The sequence below is a fragment of the Ipomoea nil genome, unplaced genomic scaffold (assembly GCF_001879475.1).
Source record: "Ipomoea nil cultivar Tokyo-kokei standard unplaced genomic scaffold, Asagao_1.1 scaffold0688, whole genome shotgun sequence".
In the NCBI taxonomy this organism is placed as follows: domain Eukaryota; kingdom Viridiplantae; phylum Streptophyta; class Magnoliopsida; order Solanales; family Convolvulaceae; genus Ipomoea; species Ipomoea nil.
In genome coordinates, this window is record NW_017617116.1 from 7,340,238 (window position 1) to 7,362,067 (window position 21,830).

At 33.9% G+C, this 21,830-nt stretch overlaps 7 protein-coding genes across 7 annotated transcripts in view; 5 read left to right on the forward strand and 2 right to left on the reverse strand.

Annotated features, from left to right (window-relative positions):
- The window catches only part of LOC109175469 (mannose/glucose-specific lectin-like), a 59,949-nt gene that overhangs the window by 35,831 nt on the left and 2,288 nt on the right, over nucleotides 1–21,830 (forward strand). The gene's annotated exons all lie outside the window — the stretch shown is intronic.
- On the reverse strand, nucleotides 8,213–9,165 carry LOC109175956 (mannose/glucose-specific lectin-like). The gene is made up of 2 exons (XM_019325338.1): nucleotides 8,868–9,165; nucleotides 8,213–8,680 (listed from the first exon to the last, which is right to left on the reverse strand). Exons 1-2 carry the CDS (start codon nucleotides 9,093–9,095, stop codon nucleotides 8,438–8,440), a joined length of 471 nt encoding a protein of 156 aa, XP_019180883.1. The 5' UTR covers nucleotides 9,096–9,165; the 3' UTR covers nucleotides 8,213–8,437.
- Nucleotides 10,273–11,169, reverse strand: LOC109175955 (mannose/glucose-specific lectin-like). The gene is made up of 2 exons (XM_019325337.1): nucleotides 10,870–11,169; nucleotides 10,273–10,727 (listed from the first exon to the last, which is right to left on the reverse strand). Exons 1-2 carry the CDS (start codon nucleotides 11,095–11,097, stop codon nucleotides 10,485–10,487), a joined length of 471 nt encoding a protein of 156 aa, XP_019180882.1. The 5' UTR covers nucleotides 11,098–11,169; the 3' UTR covers nucleotides 10,273–10,484.
- Nucleotides 11,455–12,230, forward strand: LOC109175948 (mannose/glucose-specific lectin-like). Its single transcript, XM_019325332.1, has 2 exons — nucleotides 11,455–11,802; nucleotides 11,927–12,230. Exons 1-2 carry the CDS (start codon nucleotides 11,569–11,571, stop codon nucleotides 12,173–12,175), a joined length of 483 nt encoding a protein of 160 aa, XP_019180877.1. The 5' UTR covers nucleotides 11,455–11,568; the 3' UTR covers nucleotides 12,176–12,230.
- Nucleotides 14,141–15,016, forward strand: LOC109175949 (horcolin-like). Its single transcript, XM_019325333.1, has 2 exons — nucleotides 14,141–14,435; nucleotides 14,551–15,016. The coding sequence occupies exons 1-2, from the start codon at nucleotides 14,208–14,210 to the stop codon at nucleotides 14,797–14,799; spliced, it is 477 nt and encodes a 158-aa protein (XP_019180878.1). The 5' UTR covers nucleotides 14,141–14,207; the 3' UTR covers nucleotides 14,800–15,016.
- On the forward strand, nucleotides 17,819–18,702 carry LOC109175960 (mannose/glucose-specific lectin-like). The gene is made up of 2 exons (XM_019325341.1): nucleotides 17,819–18,131; nucleotides 18,263–18,702. Exons 1-2 carry the CDS (start codon nucleotides 17,910–17,912, stop codon nucleotides 18,503–18,505), a joined length of 465 nt encoding a protein of 154 aa, XP_019180886.1. The 5' UTR covers nucleotides 17,819–17,909; the 3' UTR covers nucleotides 18,506–18,702.
- On the forward strand, nucleotides 19,962–20,600 carry LOC109175953 (mannose/glucose-specific lectin-like). The gene is made up of 2 exons (XM_019325335.1): nucleotides 19,962–20,189; nucleotides 20,334–20,600. The coding sequence occupies exons 1-2, from the start codon at nucleotides 19,962–19,964 to the stop codon at nucleotides 20,580–20,582; spliced, it is 477 nt and encodes a 158-aa protein (XP_019180880.1). The 3' UTR covers nucleotides 20,583–20,600.

The following is a 21,830-nucleotide window of genomic DNA, read 5'->3' on the forward strand; positions in this document are numbered from 1 at the left end:
TTGCAATAAAATAAACAGTTTACAAGCAATCAAAGAGAGTAAAAAGAATAGATCAAATGATTCTCCCAAGATAACTTGAAGCTCTTGATTATCCTCTTTCTTGTCTTCAAAACGCAGCTTGAATGCTCTAGGGTTGAATGTTTGGAATGTTGGAAATTTGGGACTTTTGAAATTTGAACATTTTAGTTCAATTAATCTATTTATGTATTTGGTATTCAAAAAAAAAATCTATTTATGTATTTTGACTTTATTTAAGGATCCAAGACTTAACAATTTAACATAACATTTAAACAATATATTTGTGTTTTCATTCAAAAACGGGGCGAATAATTACCGTCTCAAAAATCCCCGCACAGACGGGCCGAGGAGGGAAATAATAAAGATTCAATTTAGAGATGGAGACAAGGACCGCACTCCCACCACGTTGCCATCCCTATACTAAATCTGCACACTAAACTTTCTCATTTTCATTCTTAATTCCTTTTGCTTTTCAATTATCATCCAAGAAACCATGTCATCAGTTCCTTTTGGAAGTATCTTTTTTGAAAACATTTGGAAGTATCTTTAGATGCAGCGTATTGATCGAGTAGATGAATGACTAAGACGTACATAGAGGAAGTCTTGTGAACAAATTAAAAAACATTAGCAAATTAAATATTTGATTCTTTTGCCTAAAAAAAAATAAAAATATTTGATTCTTTCAAAAAAAAAAAAAAAAAAAAAAAAAAAAAAAAAAGAGAGAGAGAAATTAAACCATAATTTCGATTCTTCTTTTTCAATAAAATCAAAATGTGTGTCTATCATTTTTCTAAACCTTATTCTCGAAGGGTTGTCTAAGCAACTTATTTTCCACATTAAAAAAAAAAAACAAAAAACAAAACAAATTTACAATACCCTATCAAAATGTCATATATTGATTGATACAAACACTAACAATAACAAACACCATAAGAAAAAATTATGAATATTTAAATAGCGATTGGTTATACATTTCTATATTTTGTTATTGATATTTGAGTAGCAATTATTCTTGAGAATTGAGATGGACGAGATGAAAAGAATAGTGTTAGAAGACAATTTGGAATGTCAAATCCAATATTTTATCATCGAAACATTAATTGTGCTGACTGAAATAAAGTAATGCATTTGATATTAACAATAAAGTTTTTAGCGTAGTGTTAAACGTTTAATTTTAACGTACAGACAAATTTTCCATTTTGAGTTGGTCCAAGCAACTTACACTTGTTATACCATAGACCAAGGTCCACCTTACATTATTATGAATCATAGTCTAAGAATGATGTATATGGACCCTAGATACAGCTTATGGAGGTAGATGGATGAGAAATACGTACAAAGAGGGGAGCCTTGTGAACAAATTTAAAAACAGAAGCAAATTAAATATTTGATTCTTTATTTTCAAAAAAAAAAAAAAAAAAAAAAAACCATGCATAATTTTTATTCCATTCTATTCTTCAGTTTTCAATAAAATCAAAACATGTGTCTAAGTTTTATTTACTAAATGTTCAACTATCATTATCCCAAACCTCATCCCTTGCTTTAAGGAGTGGCCTAGCGCAAAGAAACAAGTAAAAACCTCTTTGGCACTCTTACGAATTCCATTAAACACCCAATGAAACGTGTCCTCATACCTTAAATAAAAGACAATATGGTGAGCCATTCAATCACTCTCTCCATTATCCTGATAGGAATGGATTGAATGCTATTTGGAATTATTATTATTGTTGTTGTTGGTTATTATTATTTTATTAAATTTAGTTGATGGCAGTTTTGCCAGATCCCCGCCTCTAGAGTCACTGCTCATTGCAAGTCGTACCATCACCCCACCGATCATTTCCTAGTGTTCTTGTCAGGGCCGGATTTTAGGCTGTGCAAGCTGGGCTACCGCACAGGGCCCCCAATTTTAGAGGGGCCCCAAATTTTAGAGGCCTAATATTTAATTTTTACCTAGCTAGTTTAGAAATAAAAATTAAAAGTTTTCAATTAAATTTAAAAAGTTTTATGAGGAGATGGTATGAATGTGTATTTATTGTATTTTAACTTGGAGGTCAAGGGTTCGAAACTTGCATGTACTAGTTTTAAAAATTGAGATTTTGGTAGGGCCTCACTTATTTATCAGAACAAGGCCACAAAAATCAAAAATCTAAAATCTGGCCCTGGTTCTTCCACTTTACTGCAGCCTCCATTCCAATCATGACCTTTAAATCATGTTATTATTATTATTATTATTATTATTATTATTATATCATCGTGCACCGCGGTACATAATAGATTATGCACCGCGCTTCAAAACGATGTTGTTTTGTTTAAGGAAAAGAAACGGCATCCGTTTCACGCCGTTCCGCACCCTTCCGCAAAAAGTAACTCTGTTATTTAGTTTCATTTTGTATACACTGCAGTTTCAGTTCAACACAACTACAGTTTCATTTCAATATAACTACAGTTTTATTCGATATTTATAGACTCAAATATGTGAAAATGTTATTTAATTTTATTTTATATACACTATAGTTTTATTAAAACACAACTACATGATCATTTTGATATAATTACAGTTTTATTGTGCAATATACACTCAAATATGTGAAATGTTATTCAGTTTCATTTTATATACACTGCAGTTTCATTTCACCAAAACTACAGTATCATTTTGATATAACTTCAGTTTCATTTGATAATATAAAAATAATACGTGAGGTAGTGTCAGTTTAGATACACTGTAGTGTCAGTTGGTAATTAACATACAAAAAACGCGCGTTCCGTTAACATTAACGGCGCACCGTTTCTTTACTTAATAAAACGACGCCGTTTTAACCACGGTGCACATGCACCGCGATGGCGCGGTCCACGATATAATGACCATTATTATTATTATTATTATTATTATTATTATTATTATTATTATTATTTGCATATAATTTGGGTATTCTTACCATTTAAGACTTCAACATGTGTTAGCCATTTATTTGGGAAAAGGTTGTCCTAAAGTTGTTTAACATTACATACATATAATATTATTTATTTATTTATTTTGGGCCGAGGCTTCCAACATTTAACAATTCAAATATGATACTGACTACTACGTAAGTATAAAGAAACAAAATTTTGCATTTCCTACTAACGGTAATTCTTTACATAATAGTAAATGCATGACTAACAATTATATATATATATATATATATATATATATATATATATATATATGTTCAGGTGCATTTAAGTGTTTCCCGTGTGGTTGTACGGGTGATTAATGTGCGCGAGTTTTGTACTTAGTGTGCGTGAGTCTTGTGCTTAATGTGCGTGAGTGTGTAATGTTTAATGTGCGTAAGTTTTGTACTTAATGTGTGTGAGTCTTGTGCGTAATGTGCATGAATTTTGTGCTTAATGTGCGTGAGTGTGTACTTAATGTGAGTTGTTGAAACTTTAAAGTGCATGAGTTTTATGCTTAATGTGCGTGAGTTTTGTGCTTAATGTGCGTGAGTCGTGTGCTTAAGGTGCGTGAGTTTTGTACTTAATGTGCGTGAGTGTGTACTTAATGTGAGTTATTTTTAAAACTTAAGGTGTGTGTGTTTTTGTGCTTAATATGTGTGAGGCTTGTGCTTAACATGCGTGAGACTTGTACTTAACATGCATGAGGTTTGTGCTTTATATGCGTGAGGTTGTGTTCTGAAAGTGTACGTTTTGTTTGTGTGCTTAATGTGCGTGTGTTGTGTACTTTAAGTGCGTCAAATTAATGCTTAATGTGTGTCCACCCGTATAATCGCACGGAAAGCCTCAAATGCACCTGATCCCTTCCCTATATATGTGAGTGTGTGTAAAATGTGAATCTCTAGAAGTATTAAAGTTATGTATTTAATATTTTGATGCTACCATGCACCTTCACTCGATCTCTATAAAAGGGACCTCCAAGTCTTCCCACTCTGCACACCAAACTTTCTCATTTTCATTCTTAATTCCTTTTGCTTTACAATTATCATCCAAGAAACCATGTTATCAGCTACTATCGATAGCGTAATCGGACCAGAAGGAACTAACGGTGGATACTTTTTTAGTTTCCGACCGCATCAAAAGATCCATAAAATTGTTATTTCTTCTGGTGGGTCGAGAAACGAAAATCCTATTGGTATGACTTTTTTTTCCGTTAATGAAGATGGTTCAAACAGCGATACACTCACAATAGGCGGAGGTGGGAATGATCTAGTGGTCACCCGTAACGACATGGTATACATTTAATTTTGTACATCTTAATTTAATTATATTTATTGTTAAGTTTCATTCCATCCTAAATACAAATATGTATTTAACTAACTTTTTCTTGATTCATGACATTTATAAATAGGTATTTGTTGATGGCGAGGGTGAATATTTGAATGGGATAAGTGGAACGTTTGGACCTTTCATAGATTCGGGGTACAATGTCTTACGATCAATAAAAATTAAAACCAATCAAAGAGAGTATGGTCCGTACGGCCCCAATGTTGGAACGCCATTTACCATCCAAGCTCCGAATGGCAACAAGATTGTTGGATTCCTTGGTCGATCTGGAATCTATATTGATGCTCTTGGTATTTATCATACAAGGGCGTGATTATATCGTCACTCTCAAGCTTAATGCTCCATTATATTGGAACACGACGTCTATGTGTTGTTGTTTGTTCATGAATAAGTTCCAAATGGTTTGAATAATATAATGTTGTATTAAGCATTGGTTGCTTTATGGTTGTCAAATGTATGTGCTCTCGTGTATGAGCTTATTAATAAATAAGTTGTTTGTTTGTTTTTTTTTTTTTTTTAAATCTTTGCTCTTTAATTTAATATACCAATTTGCTTTTTGTTCTCGTTTGTCAAAAATTATTTTGAAAAAAAAAAATCACCCATATAAAACCAAGATGAAAGTGTCGTGAATCTTGAATGCAAGATATATTTTAAACTTCTATTGATTTTAGTATAGATATTATCGGACCAATTAATTAAGTTATTTAACGAAAATAAATAACGAAATAAAAAGCATAAAATAAAAATCAAGTACACCGGAATTGATCACGCAGTTCAGAGCACTTCTCCTACTTCTGCGGGGCAACTCACATCAGCCCAATCCACTAGATGTTCACCAAGGTTTTACAAGGGGTTTGTACACAAAGCAATCAGCCACTACAACCAACTACAACCAACTACAACCTTCACAACATCTAATATAGGAGAGGTGCGTGCATGCTGATTTCTTCAAACAGCTGAACCTGATGTTGCCGAACTACAATCGTTATACCGTGCACCACGGCGAACATAGCACTGTGCGCCCCGCGCCTCCCAAAACGACGTCCTTTTGTTAAGTTGTTAAAAAAAACCGGAGAATGCCTTATCTATATCAAAAAGATGGACAATCAAACCTATTTCTCGATTCACTCAAAGAGGTGAATAGGGTTCCAAGAGAGATATGTAAAAAGCAGGTCCGATTACGTCTAGTCCTAATCCTAAATGGAATGTAACGACGTAGAGATCCATATGGAAACATAGTATCTATTTAGATACACTCGAATGACCCCTTCTCATAATGAGAATAACCCTATTCCGACCTGGTCCGGTATGGAATGAACTTATAATCATGGAATCGACTCGATCAAAAAACCTTTGTTTTGAATGCACATAAACTCATAACAGAATACACATAATCTAACATAATACATAATACACATAAACTTTTAACTGAATACACATAATGTGGTCTGGTTAACATAATACACATAAACTCATAACACAATACACATAAACTTTTAACTGAATACACATAATGGGGTTTGGTTAACATAATACACATAAACTCTTAACTGAATACACATAAACTCGTAACACAATACACATAAACTTTTAACTGAATACACATAATGGAGTTTGATCTGTTCGGACGGACGAAGTGACGTCAGCAAGAAACACGCACGTTTTGTGCCTGGGCGCACATTGCTATGTGCGCCGTGATGCACGATATAAACTCCGCACGATCAACTCTTCATAAGAGAATAATACAGTGATTTGATAAAACAATATCTGAAAACTTTCCTTTAAAGTGATAGCATAGTCAATCGTGTAGTAAGAGATAAGGAACCTACTCCTTTTATATTGAATTTTAATCAACCACTTTCCCCATAATGAGCTATCCATACGCCTTAAATAAATGCCAACCATATTTGAATAAACCACCACCACAATAATTAAACATTTTGCTTTCATAGAATGACTGAATCCACATATTCAAATATCCTCCAAAAATTTGCATGCCTCTTAAATATTTGTACTTGACATAAGCAGTAGAAAACCAAGATAGGAGACGGTCCATATCTTATAACAACCACTAATTTTAACCCTTTGACAATTAAATTAGCCAATCTTATTAAAGGGTTTTTAAAATGTATCATTTGTACACTAATAATCTCCCCCTTTGGCAATTTAATTGGCAAAACTAAGACATATATACTTTGGACAAAAAATAAAGTAAGTTCAAAATATTTCATTTATAAAAAACCCCTTAGTATATTTGCTTGACAAAAAGAACCTATGAGTTAGAATTATGAAACAAATTACCATGACCTATGAACGGTAGCTCCATCCAAAAATTTAGGCTAGTTTATCTCATTGTGATTCTTTGTTGATTAGGGTTATAAGACAGGATTTACCAAGTGCACATTCCCCTTAAAATTAAGTTTTCATTTTAAAATTAGAATTAAACATTATAAATCAAGTGCATGTAAGCACATTTTGGGTTTTGATCTAATTTGCATCCCTAATCCGCGAGAGAAAGCTTGTACAATTTAATCTCTTCTGAAAAGAAAGTTGTAGCCAACTACCATATATGTGATATAGTGTGATGACACATTTGTTATCATTCTAAATGGGTGGTCAAAGGATCAAACCTCGATGGTTGTGACATTTATTATTTAGGTGGAAAGAGATTGAGAAAGTATAAAGAATCATTAGTGTTTAGTTTCAAACAAAAATTTGTATATATACTAATGCAAACTACATTTGACCCTAAAATAAAATTGTATATATACTAATGCAAATAACATCCATTTTCCAATGTAGGACAAAAGTTACTACAAAACCTTCGCAACTTCAATTCAATTTTCCTAACTCAAATAAGTACACTTTGAAAATCAATTTATCATTCACCCATTGTTCATTCTGAGTGTATAATATATTGAATTAAACTTCTTGTTTAGGAGAACTTAAATCTGCTTTAACCCGATCGACTCAAATCGAAAGTGCACCATACTCAAAACTTTGCTTCAAAATAACCATAATTTTACATGCCATTTTTAGCTAGTTTTTCAACACATAATAGAAAACGTACAACATTTTAATATCTAAAAACATAATAAGTCTCAATCAAAGTTATATCCCTCATTTATGTCCATGTTTTTAATGCTAATCATTTTGTACATTGTGCTTTTAGAGTTGTATTATATAATTTTTTGGACAAAAAATCCCTACTGTTATAACTTTCGTTATCTTTTCCATTATTGTTATCATGCACATGCATCCACTATATATTTTCTTATATTCTTTAATAATAATAATAATATTTGTAGACATTATATATTGGATTATTATAATAAATAAATTTGATTTCATATAGATTTTAATTAGTAGGAATTTGTTAGTTATTTTAAAAAATATAAATATTGGATATATGTTTTTGTGTATCGCGCATAGAAAAGACTAGTTTTAATATATATAAGAGAATATGATGCATATGACAATGGTGAAATAATTAATAATAAAAATATTGACACAACTACAACAATATAATTTGGAGTAAATTAGACTATGAGAAGTAAATTAAACATGTATATTGTGAACCACAACGCACCATCAGGTTAAAAATAAAATTGAAGGTTACTATCCAAGCCCTTTTTATATTGTGACGCGCAAGAAAACAAGTAGTCACTAATTGATGTGTGCACCGAATAAATATTTTGTATAATAGTTTGCAAATTATACAAAACAGATTTCACTCAAATTATATTGATAAGAATCAAACTTGTGACCTTCTGGTATGAAAATCATGTTTGACCCATCTTTTGAAGTTATCCAAGCCTTTCTTCTTTCCAAGTTCAGTAATAATTTAAAAATAACTATAATTATAATTATTTATTACGGGTGAGTGAAAAGAGATTATGAAGATCAGAGGGAGAAATAGAATAAAAGGAAAGGATATTATTATACACCTAATAATAGGCGCAACATTATTTATTAATATGCTCACACACATGAGAGAATATTTGAGAAACATAAAACATGGACCGCTCAGTACAACGTTATCAAGTCATTTGGAACTTATTCAACGTAACATATTACAACCGAAACATAAAGGTGTTCCAATGGAGCATTAAGCTTCAGAGCTGAGTAACGATATAATCACTTAAGCATTATAAGTACCAATAGCATCAACATAGAATCCAGCTCGCCCAAAGAATCCAACAATCTTGGCGCCATCCTGAGCCTGGAAGTTGAACGGCGTTCCAACATTGGGGCCGTATGGCCCAAACGCTCTTACGTTGGTAGTAAACTTTACAGATCGTAACACATCGAACCTCGTATCTATGAAACGTCCAAACGCTCCGCTTATCTCGGTCAGGTATTCATCCGCGCCATCAATATTAATCTATCCAGGCACATTATGAATCAAGAAAAAGTTAGAAGGAAAGCAACTTAGAACATATATATATATATATATATATATATATATATATATATATATATATATATATATCACAAATAATAAATATTTTTTTGAGTACACGAATAATAAATATATTTAAAAATAAAATATACAAAATTAAATGTATAACCGTGTCGTTACGGATGACGGTCGTTTCATTCCCACCTCCACCAATTGTGAGGGAATCCTTTGAACCATCCTTATTAGTTGAAGAAAAAGTTATACCAATGGGATTATTATTTCCGGACCCACCAGATAAAATAATAATTTGATCGATCTTGTTCATAGGTCGGAAACTCCAAAAGTCACCACCGTTGTGTCCCAATGGACCATATGCGACATCGGTAGAAATTGCCATTGTTTATTGAATGAAAATTGAAAAGCAAATTAAAAGGGAGAATGAAAATGAGAAAGTTTGGTGTGGAGAGAAGGAAGAGTTAATTGGAGGTCATTTTATAGAGAGTGAATTGAAGTTAAATTGTAGGGTGAAATACATACGTAATGAGTTGTGGAACTAATTTTTGTTCACGTCGGAAGTGAGTTCCTACTATACTTGCCAGTTTCCAGCATAACATGCATATTGAGGTGACTGCCCAACTTAATTTTATGGTAGCCTAGTTTGTGTCTACAATTAATCTATTATGTGTCTGTAGTTAATAGATTATGTGCTTGTAAATAAATTGAAAGCATGTTAACTATAGAGATAATATGTTAACTACATGCACATAATATACAGTTAACATATTTTGTGTCTGTAGTTTAAAAATTATGGGTCATTCAATTTATTTACATGCACATAATTTACTAACTAAATACATATAATATGTTAACGAAACACAATTTTGGACTAGTGTCTACAATGCGAGGTGGATCCTGGTCCATGGTATAACATTTGTAAGAGGCAAATTTTACTGTGGATCATGAAGTATGTATCATTTTAATTACACTTCAGTTTCATTTGACAATATTGCAATGTGTTTTAGTTTCATTTTCCTCCACATTAATTTCATTTGATAATATATATTATTGCTTGAGCTTTATTTTTTGTTTCATTTTCCACACACACTAGTTTAATTACAATAATGTTGAAGTATTATATTAATTTTAATTGCATTTCAAGTCATTTGACAATATATGTTATTGTATGACTCTGGATTTTAGTTTTATTTATCACACACTAGCTAGTTTAATTATAGCAATGCTAAAGGATCATTTTAATTATACTACAGTTTCACTTAACAATAATGTGCTCTGTTTTTTTAGTTTCATTTTTCACACACACTAGTTATTATCACTTTAATTCTACTACAGTTTCATTCGACGATCATGATCTACACAACAACGTTTCACCAAAAATATATTGATAAGAATCAAATTTACGACCTTTTGGTACGAAAATTATGTTTCACCCACTCTTTTGAAGTTACCCAAGCCTTTCTTGCCAAGTTCAATAATTTAAAAATAACTATAGTTATAATTATTCATTACCGGTGAGTGAAAAGAGATTATCAAGATGAGAAGATCAGAGGGAGAGATAGACTAAAACGAAAGGATATTATTATTATACGCCTAATAATAGGCGCAACATTATTTATTAATATGCTCACACACACGAGAGCATATTTGAGAAACATAAAACATGCACCGCTCAATACAACGTTATCAAACCTTCTGGAACTTATTCAACCTAACAACCAAAACATAAAGGTGTCCCAAGGGAGCATTGAGCTGCAGAGTAACCATATAATCACGCATTATAAGTACCAATAGCATCAACATAGAATCCAGCTCGCCCAAAGAACCCAACAATCTTGGCGCCATTCTGAGCCTGGAAGTTGAATGGCGTTCCAACATTGGGACCATACGGCCCGAACTCTCTCACATTGGTAGTAAACTTTACAGATCGTAACACATTGTACGACCTATCCATGAAAGGTCCAAACGTTCCGCTTATCTCGGTCAGGTATTCATCCGCGCCATCAATATTAATCTATCCAGACACATCATGAATCAAGAAAAAGTTGGAAGGAAATTAAAGCAACTTAGAACATATATATATCACAAATAATAAATATAATTAAACAAAAAAAAAAAAATATATATATATATATATACAAAATTAAATGTATAACCGTGTCGCTGCGGATGACGGTGGTATCTGTCCCACCTCCACCAATTGTGAGGGTATCCTTTGAACCAGTCTTATTAGTCGAAGAAAAAATTAAACCAATCGGATTGTTATTTCCGGGCCCGCCAGATAAAATAACAATTTGATTGATTTTGTTCATAGGTCGGAAACTCCAAAAGTCACCACCGTTGTGTCCCAATGGACCATATGTGATATCGGTAGAAATTTCCATTGTTTCTTGAATGAAAATTGAAAAACAAATTCAAAGGGAGAATGAAAATGAGAAAGTTTGGTGTGGAGAGAAGGAAGAGTTTGAGGTCTATTTATAGAGAGTTAATTGAAGTTAAGTAAGTGGTAGCTTAGGGTGAAATTCATACGTAATGAGTTGTGGAACTAATTTTTGTTCACGTCGGAAGTGAGTTCCTAATATAATTGCCAGGCCAGCATAACATGCATATGAGGTGATTGCCCAACTTTATTTTATTAATTACATACACAATATATGTTAACTACAAACACAGAATTGACATGTTAATTGCATATTACGTGCCTACAGTTAAAATTAGTTCCACAACTCATTAAGTATGTATAGTATTTCACCCTACCACTTACTTAACTACTTAACTCTTCCTTCTCTCCACACCAATCTTTCTCATTTTCATTCTCCCTTTGAATTTGTTTTTCAATTTTCATTCAAGAAACAATGGCAGTTTCTACCGATGTCGCATATGGTCCATTGGGACACAACGGTGGTGACTTTTGGAGTTTCCGACCTAGGAACAAGATCAGTCAAATTGTTATTTCAATTGGTGGGCCCGGAAATAACAAGAACAATCCCATTGGTTTAACTTTTTCTACCACCAATAACGATGGTTCAAAGGATACCCTCTCAATTGGTGGAGGTGGCTCAGATACCGCCGTCGTCCGTAAAGAAACAGTTATACATTTAATTTTGTATATTTTTGTTGATTATATTTATTATTTGTGATATATATATATGTTCTAAGTTGCTTTCCTAGCTAGCTTCCAACTTTTTCTTGATTCATGATGTGTCTGGATAGATTGATATTGATGGCACGGATGAATACCTGACTGAGATAAGTGGAACGTTTGGACCTTTAGATAGGTCGTACAATGTGCTACGATCTATAAAATTTACTACCAACGCAAGAGAGTTCGGTACGTACGGCCCCAATGTTGGAACGCCATTCAACTTCCAGGCTCAGAATGACAACAAGATTGTTGGGTTCTTTGGGCGAGCTGGATTCTATATTGATGCTATTGGTACTTATAATGCACCGGATTATTAAGTGATTGTATCGTTACTCTGAAGCTTAATGCTCCATTGGAACACCTTTTATGTTTTGGGTGTTATTGTTATGTTGAATAAGTTCCAAACGGAAACACTACTATAAGAATAAATACAAAAATAATTTAGGGGTGAGTCGATGCTGTCACCCCTAACTATATACAAACTAAGGTTACTGCTTTGATTCCATCCTGGCTCTTTTAATAATATAACAGTTGATTTCATCTTAAGTAATTCCATACATTTTATTGTTACTAATATTTAAAATAAAAGTAAAAGTGACACGAGAATCTAAAACACGTCAAACACAAACTCTATCACTGAAACCTTCAACGTCACATTGGTGCACAATTAAGGGGATATGATATGGCCTAATTCTGGTAATTAAGAAACTAATTTGATCATTCCTAGATAAAAGGGTAACTCAATTCATGTTATTTATTTATGCAACCATATATGGTGAAATTTTATGTAACAATAAGTGGCAAAATAACTTTATAATATGAATATTTATTTTTTTGTGACTTGGAAAATCTACTGCCGTTAATAGATAAATTGCATATCACTAAGAAGATCATGTTCAACAGGTTTAACTGTGAGATAATATTAACAAGAATTAAACTCATAATCTTCAAATATAATAATTATGTTTTACCCACTTGACCATTTATTATCAGATCAAAAGAAATAGTTGAATTTTGTTGTTGTAAAAGACTACAACCCCAAGGTGTATAGTGCAATTGGCAAATAATTTGCAGAAAATAATGTATGGTTGATTGATTGTAAAGGAGGGAAAGGGAAATGAAAGATATATTTTTAGGTAGAAGAAATCCTTTTTTAAAGGGGTCAAAATGTGCTGTATGTCGAAAGTTGTCGAGGTTGGCCATGGGTACAGGCACGGTGTGTCTATACCAATATTTAGAATTGAAGTCACACTGCCTTCTGGCCACGGGTCTGACCATTTTCGTGGCCACACCCGTGGCCACCAGGCAGAGTTCTTGTGCGCATTATTTGTCTTCTAGGCTATTTTTCACCCTCGAAACCTTTGAATTAGTTGTTATAGTCTTCATCAAAGTTGTATCCCTTCAAGTTAGCTTTCCAATGGTACAAGAATCACTTGATTCGGACACTCCTACGCTGAGATATGGTCAAAATACTAAGACAGCGCCAGTTTGGATGAGAAATGTCACCTTATTATCTTTTGCTTTGCCTTTGCATAGAATTGCCTATATCATCAAGACCATAAAACACAAATATTTGGCACATGTTGTTCAATCTTCTTCTCTTCATTTTGCCTCAGAAAAATATCCTCGGATGACTTGACATCTTGATCAAAATAGTTTAATATATGTTTGGCTCAGAACATCATTTTCTTGTCAAGTTACCTAAGCACAAATTAAACAATCATTCCATAAGTGACCAAATTGACTCCATAATATAATGATTAATAACAAGTAAAAATATCAAAATGTGAAAAGAAAAAGCATGAGTTTAAAATATTCATCAATGGTCACACGCGTAAGTGGTAAGATGAAATACATACGTAATGAGTTGTCGAACTATTTTTGTTCACGCCAGAAGTTTTGCATAACGGTAGACTTGGTAGCTACAAGATTACAAGTTGGAATCCCATCAATAATGACCTATTGACATTTTTAGTTTGAACCCGTCCTCATATTTCCTCATAATAAAAAAAATAAAAAATGAAAAATAAAAAAGTTTTACTGTTCCATAATGCAACGACTCTATCTACCTTCAATTATGCAAAACACCAAGCTAGGCTACCATAAATTAAAGTTGGACAGTCACCTCATATGCATGTTATGCTGGCCTGGCAAGACTCACTTCCAACGTGAACAAAAATTAGTTCCACAACTCATTACGTATGTATAGTATTTCAACCTAATCTACCACTTACTTAACTTCAATTCACTCTCTATAAAAAGACCATCAACTCTTCCTTCTCTCCACACTAAACTTTCTCATTTTCATTCTCAGCTCCCTACCTTTTGCTTTTCAATTATCATTCAACAATGTCAATTTCCACCGATGTCGCATATGGTCCATTGGGACACAATGGTGGTGGGTTTTGGAGTTTCCGACCTAAGAATAAGATCAATCAAATTGTTATTTCATTTGGTGGGCGCGGAAATAACAATCCCATTGGTATAACTTTTTCTGCCACAAAGAATGATGGCTCAAAGGATACACTCACAATTGGTGGAGGTGGGACAGAAACCAACGTCACGCATAACGACACGGTTATACATTTAATTTTGTATATTTTATTTTAATTATATTTATTATTTGTGATGTATATACATGTTCTACGTTGCTTTCCTTCCAACTTTTTCATGATTCATGATGTGCGGATAGATTAATATTGATGGCGAGGATGAATACCTGACTGAGATAAGTGGAACGTTTGGAGCTTTCGCAAGTAGCGACAATGTGTTACGATCTATAAAGTTTACTACCAACGCAAGAGAGTTTGGGACGTATGGCCCCAATGTTGGAACACCTTTCAACTTCCAGGCTCAGAATGGTAATAAGATTGTTGGGTTCTTTGGGCGATCTGGATATTATATTGATGCTATTGGTACTTATAATGCACCTGATTATTAAGTGATTATATCGTTACTCTGAAGCTTAATGCTCAATTGGAACACCTTTTATGTTTTGGATGTCATGTTGAATAAGTTCCAAATGGCTTGATAACGTTGTACTGAGCGGTGCATGTTTTATGTTTCTCAAATAATATGCTCTCATGTGTGTGAGCATATTAATAAATAATGTTGCCCCTATTAGGTGTATAATAATAATATCCTGTCCTTTTATTCTATTTCTCCCTCTCAGCTTCATAATCTCTTTTCACTCTCATTCTTGATTATTCTCCCAATTTTTCTTTCCGTAAGCAAATAATTATAACGTAACTTTAGTTATTTTTTAATTATTGAACTTGGCAAGAAAAAACTTCAAAATGAGACTTCATATCTTATATATACAATGTCTTTGAGAGAATTGCTTTTGAATGAAATTCGAATCAGATTCAATTAGACTAATCTCATTTCACAAGAAATAGATATCAATGTAATATATACCAATTAAGAGTTGTAGAGAATATGTGAATTTTAGTTACCTTGTTAGAGTGAAAATGTAGTAGCCAACCGGAAACACTACTATAAGAATAGATACAAAAATAATTTAGGGTTGAATCGATATTGTCACCCCTAACTATATACGAGCTAAGGTTACTGTTTTGATTCCGGCCTCTTTTAATAATAACAGTTGATTTCATCTTAAATTCCATACATTTTATTGTTACTAATGTTAAAGTTATAAGTAAAAGTGACACGAGAATCTAAAACACGTCAAACACACACTCTATATCACTGATGATGGATTTAGTTAACTCGAGTGATCCGAATTATTAAACCCAATTAATAAAGGAAATAGTAAATGGACAAGGTAACGGAATCAAAGTATGTCACAGAGACAATATAATATTAATAGCAAGTTGGTAAGTTGACTATAACGGGTGTAACACAATTACATGTAGTATATTAGGACAAGATAGCAAGTGATGTCCTAAAGGGGCAAAATGAGTATTTTTATACTCAATAAGACCCGTAAACGCCCCCCTAAAGAAGAGGAAACGGTTACATCCGCTTCTGACCGGGCCAGGTGCCCGGGTAGGTCGGTCAAGGGCTCGGCCGATCCGAGGGGTTGCCGAAGCGACCTGGGTCAAGCGCGGGGCCTGAACCCAAGGCCCGCCGGGTCTTCAATACTTCATCTTCCGGGTTGGGTTGCCCCATTTCCAATATGTCCATCAATTGAGATCTTCAACCTAACGTCACATTGGTGCACAATTAAGGGCGATATGAATGGCCTAATTCTGGTAATTAAGAAACTAATTTGATCATTCCTAGATAAAAGGATAACTGAATTTATGTTAGTTATTAATACAACCATGGTGAAATTTTATTATATATGTAACAATAAGTGGCAATATAACTTTATATATAATATGTATAGTTTTTTTTTTTTTTTTTTTTTTTTTTTTTTTTTTTTTTTTTTTTTTTTTGTGACGAGGAAAACCCACCACCATTAATAGTCACAACCCACACATGAAAGATAAATTGCATCTCACTAAGATCATGTTCAATAGGTTTAACTGTGAGAGAGTGTTGATAAGAATTAATTAAACTCATAATCTTCAAGTATAAGAATTATATTTTACCCACTTGATCATTATCAATCAAAAGAAATGATTTAATTTTTTGGTCGTAAAAGACTAGATCGAACCACAAGGTGTATAGTGCAATTGGCAAATTAATAATTTGCAGAAAATGATGTATGGTTGATTGATTGTAAAGGAGGGAAAGGTAGGCATTCACATGCACCACGTATTATATATTTTCCGTAACCCCATAAATTGTTATTACATTATTACGCTAAAACAGGCAAGATGGCAAATTGCATGAATAATCTATGATTTTATCATCCGAATAAAATGCATTGAGGAAAAATTTGTAACTTAATTCATGTATTGTACGAGTAGCCAATGACCTTGTGGTCTATTGACATGAAGTGACTCTCTTAAATTAGAGGTCATGAGTTTGAGTTTTAGTCGGACAATATTAACTCTTTGTACTTTAATAGACTGAGTCAGTAATACTTAAAAAAAAATGTATGCGTAAAAAATAAATAATAATTAAAGGACACATCGATTTGAAAACTAGGAACACACATCGATTTGAAAACTAGGAACACTTCCTGCAACGGATAAGGTTTTATGTTCCCATGCCACGACACATTCACATCCGATAACTATAATAACAAACAACTTGATATTTTATAATATAGTAAGATCGATGCATGTATGTGACAATGATGGAATAATTAATTTAAAAAATTGGCATGACTACAATAAAATAATTTAGAATAGAATTCTAGTATTAGAAGTAAAACATGAATATATATTATATGAATATGCATATGTTAATAGATTGTTCTTATTTAAGAACCAAACTTAATTACGTATACTAAATTAATTGTTTAATAAACTTAGTTGAATTGTCAAATTAATTGTTTGACAAACCTATTTGCTGGCTTGTACTCTACGTATAGAAAAACTTGTTTAACCATGAGGAGGTTCTGGTAAAAATATTTGGACTTGCCTGGCCTGTCCTATCCCTCGAATAATGCTACTCATCCCTCTTATATTTTCCCTTCAATGGTCCCCCCTCATCCTCACATGCGATTTTCTAATTAGATAACTAACTTTTTGTTTAACTAATGATGATGAGATCAGTCAATTCATGACACCCAATAAATAAAAATTCTTTTCAAAAAGTTGAATACCCAATCTCAAGGGGCCCACACCCCGACCGGACAGAACATCTAGGAAGAGGTAAATAATGGTAATTCAGCTGAACCACATAGGCTAGACCTATACCCCTATAAGTGCCTTATTTTGAGGGGTGAGATCGAATACAGCTGCCCGTATCAATGGTTTGTATTTATTGACTTTTATATGGGTAATATGGGCATGTGCACCTTTAGCTTCATTAACAATTCCCTCAAGTTGTACGCTAGATTGACCTTCCCACTCTTAGCTTCATTAAATTCTCTATAAAAAGGGCCTTTAATTCTTCCTAGTCTGCACACCAAATCAAACTTTCTCATCTTCATTCTTCCTTTTGCTTTAATCTCCAATTATCATCTAAGAAATCATGGCAGTTTCCACGGATACCATAGTTGGACCATGGGGATATAACGGTGGAAATGTTTGGAGTTTTCGACCTGTCAGAAAGATAAATGAAATAGTTATTTCTTATGGTGGTTATGGTGCCAATCCCATTGCCCTAACTTTTTCTTGCATTAAGGCTGATGGTTCGAAGGATACTATCACAGTAGGAAAAGACGGGCCAGATGAAATCACTAACATTGACACGGTTATACATTTAATTTTGTACATCTTAATTTAATTTATTGTTTGTGATATATATTAGAAGTGGCATGCCTTCCTTTCTAAATATAAATGTATTTAGAGCTAATTTTTGTTTGATCATGACATGTTTAATAGGTGAATATTGATGGCTCTGATGAATACTTGACCGGGATAAGTGGAACATTTGGAATTTACTTGGATAACAATGTCTTAAGATCGATAAAGTTTACTACTAATGAAAGAGAGTACGGACCATATGGCACCGTTGATGAAACTCCATTCACCTCCAACATTCCAAGTGGGTACCAGATCGTTGGATTCCTCGGTCGCGCTGGATACTATATTGATGCTATTGGTGCTTATATTACACATAATTAATTATATCACTCTCATGCTTAATGCTCCATTGGAACACCTCTATGTGTTATATGTTGAATAAGTTCCAAATGGTTTAAATAATGTTGTACTAATTGTTGTTTGTTTTATGTTTGTCAAATGTACGTGGTATGACATATGAGATTTGTTGATTCGTCAACTCTCGTTCATACTTATCAATAAATACCGTTATTTTTATATTTGTTCTTTAGTATATAATGTGTATTGGATCTTCCAATTCATTTTATTGTAAAAAATGATTTTAAAAATTAAAGAAATATAAGATCATAACACTTAGCTTATAAAAACAAAGATGTCAGGATCAATTGTACAACATGTGATACTAATTTCATGATCACACGCCGTGAATTTGACCGTAATGTTGCCCAGTAACCTGCAGATCGAACATAGGAATTCAGCTAATGGTTACACGCGTGACCATTAACATGACGCCCAATTACTGCGAGCTGCTCAGCGTGGTCACAGTGGAGTTCACGGCGTGAACTCTATCGTGACCACCGGCCTCCAATCAGATGGCACTTTGGACTCTGTATGTCTTCGCTCCCCTTGCTCTATGTCATGCTCTGGAGCCTCCGTTTTGCATTGATATCTTCCAGAATTGTTCACTTTTCAAGCTTGTGTATGCCAATCCATCTTTCCTACCATAAAAAGCACACCAAAAAGCCACTCTTTATACAATCATTACCCAAAGATTTAATCAATAATAAGAATGTATAGAGCACAATTGTAAGTAAATTTGTGGCTTATTAGAATGCTATGTATATATGATGGCTAATTAATTCATCACAGTTCATGTTAAATTTTATATAATTGTATTTTTTTAAGACACTCTAACATATTCATAGTATTTGTTCAACAATTATTTCCACTTTGAGTGGGATAGGTTCGAACATAAAACTTTCCTTAGAAAAATCAATGAGTAAATTAAGAATAATAATAAATAGTTAACAAAATATTTTCATATTAAAATTTATACTGACATAATGTGAGGGTATTTAAAAAAAAAAAATGATATAATAGGGGTAAAGTAGACAAAATAATTTTATTAGTTGTTATTAGATTTTTTTTGAATGCTACTGACTCACCTACTGAAGCACAAAGAGTCAATACTGCACTGATGTTCGAACCAACAATCTCCCATATGGGAATCCAACTTTAGTGCCATTAGATTACAAGTGTATAATAAATGGACATGTGCGCCTTCAGCTTAATTGACGATTACGTCAAGTGTAACGTTACGTTGAAATTATATATAATTAATTGTTTTCACACAGTCTTTGTTCCCAGCATGCACGTGGATAAAAGTGACCTCCCACTCTTAGCTTCATTCTCCTATAAAAGGGACCTCCCAGACTTACTAGTCTGTACACCAAATCAAACCAAACTTTCTCCTTTTTAATAATCTTCCTTTTGCTTTTCAATTATCATCCAAGAACCCATGGCAATTCCTACAGATGTGGTATCTGGTCCTTTGGGAAATTCTGGGGGAGATTTTTGGAGTTTCCGACCAACTAACAAGATCAATAAAATTGTTATTCTTTTTGGCGGGTCTGGAAATAACAACCCTATTGGTATAACTTTTTCTTGCATTAAAAATGACGGTTCAAAGGAAACAATCACAGTAGGTGGAGGTGGAACAGATACCATTGTCACTCGTACTGACACGGTTATACACTTAATTTTTTACATCTTCATTTAATTTATTGTTTGTGATATATCTGTCCAACGTTTTTTTTTTCCTTCTTACCAAATACGGAGTATAAATATATATAGAGTTAACTTTTTCTTGATTCATGACATGTATAAATAGGTGGTTATTGACGGCACGGATGAATACTTGACTGAGGTAAGCGGAACGTTTGGACCTTTCATAGATAGTTCGTACAGTGTCTTACGATCGATAAAGTTTACTACCAATGTAAGAGTGTTTGGACCGTATGGCCCCGATGTTGGAACACCATTCAGCTTTCAGCCCCCGGATGGCACCAAGATTTCTGGATTCATTGGTCGAGCTGGAATCTATGTTGATGCTATTGGTATTTATAGTGCACCTTATTGATTATATTGTCACTCTCAAGCTTAATTAATGCTCCATTGGAACACCTCTATGTGTTGTCCTCGGCTAAATAACTTCCAAATGGTTTAATTTGAATAATGTTGTATTAAGTGTTGCTTGTTTTATGTTTGTCAAATGTCATGTATTAAGTGTTGCTTGTTTTATGTTTGTCAAATGTGGTATGACGTATAATCTTGCATTGATATACTTTAAGGTACTTATTTTAAAATAAACATTGGTATTATCTTATTCGTGTAATGTGCGTGAAAAACTATCTAGTACATATTAATAAATATCATTTTTTTTATATTTTGTTCTTTAGTATAGGATGTGACTTGATCTATCAATAGTTTTTGTTGTAAAAATGATATAAAAATAAAAGAAATATAAGATCACACCTATAAAAATGAAGATGTAAGATCAACTGCATAGCATGTGATACTAATTGTAAGGATCAAGTGTTTACAACTGTACCATAGTAATAATATAATAGCTAATAGCGAAGGCGCAACTTTATTTCTTTATACTTGTAAAATAGTCAGTGCCAGCACCATTGATGAAACTCCATTCACCTCCAACATTCCAAGTGGGTACAAGACCTCCAACATTCCAAGTGGGTACAAGATCGTTGGATTCCTCGGTCGCTCTGGATACTATATTGATGCTGATGATTTTATTGGAACCGAGTCCACCATAAACCGGGCATAGAACTACAGAATGGGAGCAGGAAAGAGTAACTTTATTACCCGGAGCGCGAAGCCTAAAATAATGCGTACAAAGCCCAGAATGGCGGCCCAAAGGGTGGGCTATTACTACTGATAGGAATCGAACCCAGGTATAAGGGTTGAGAGTATGTGATCAAGACATACCACTGAACCGTAGTGTTAGTCGTGTCTGTGTGTTGCCCCTTGCTAGGAATCCAGGGCCTCGATTTATAGTCTGTCCCCTTCCCTCTCCTGACACCCATGTACTCAGACACCACTCCCCCTTTTTCGCACACCAGTTCGCACGTTCACCACGCCTCCGACACCCCCGCAACTTCTCCCACGTACCCCACGCACCCCGGGCAGCCTACCCGCCCGGCGCCGGAGACCGCACGCCGCCACGCCCCCCGCGATGGTGGCGCTAGGCCCGCGCACCGAGCGCGCCATCGCCGACGGGGGCCAGCGCCCCAGCCGGCGACTTCCTCTGGCCATGGGCGCCAGCGCCCCAACCGGTGATCTTTTCCGGCCACCCCCTACCTCACGCCGT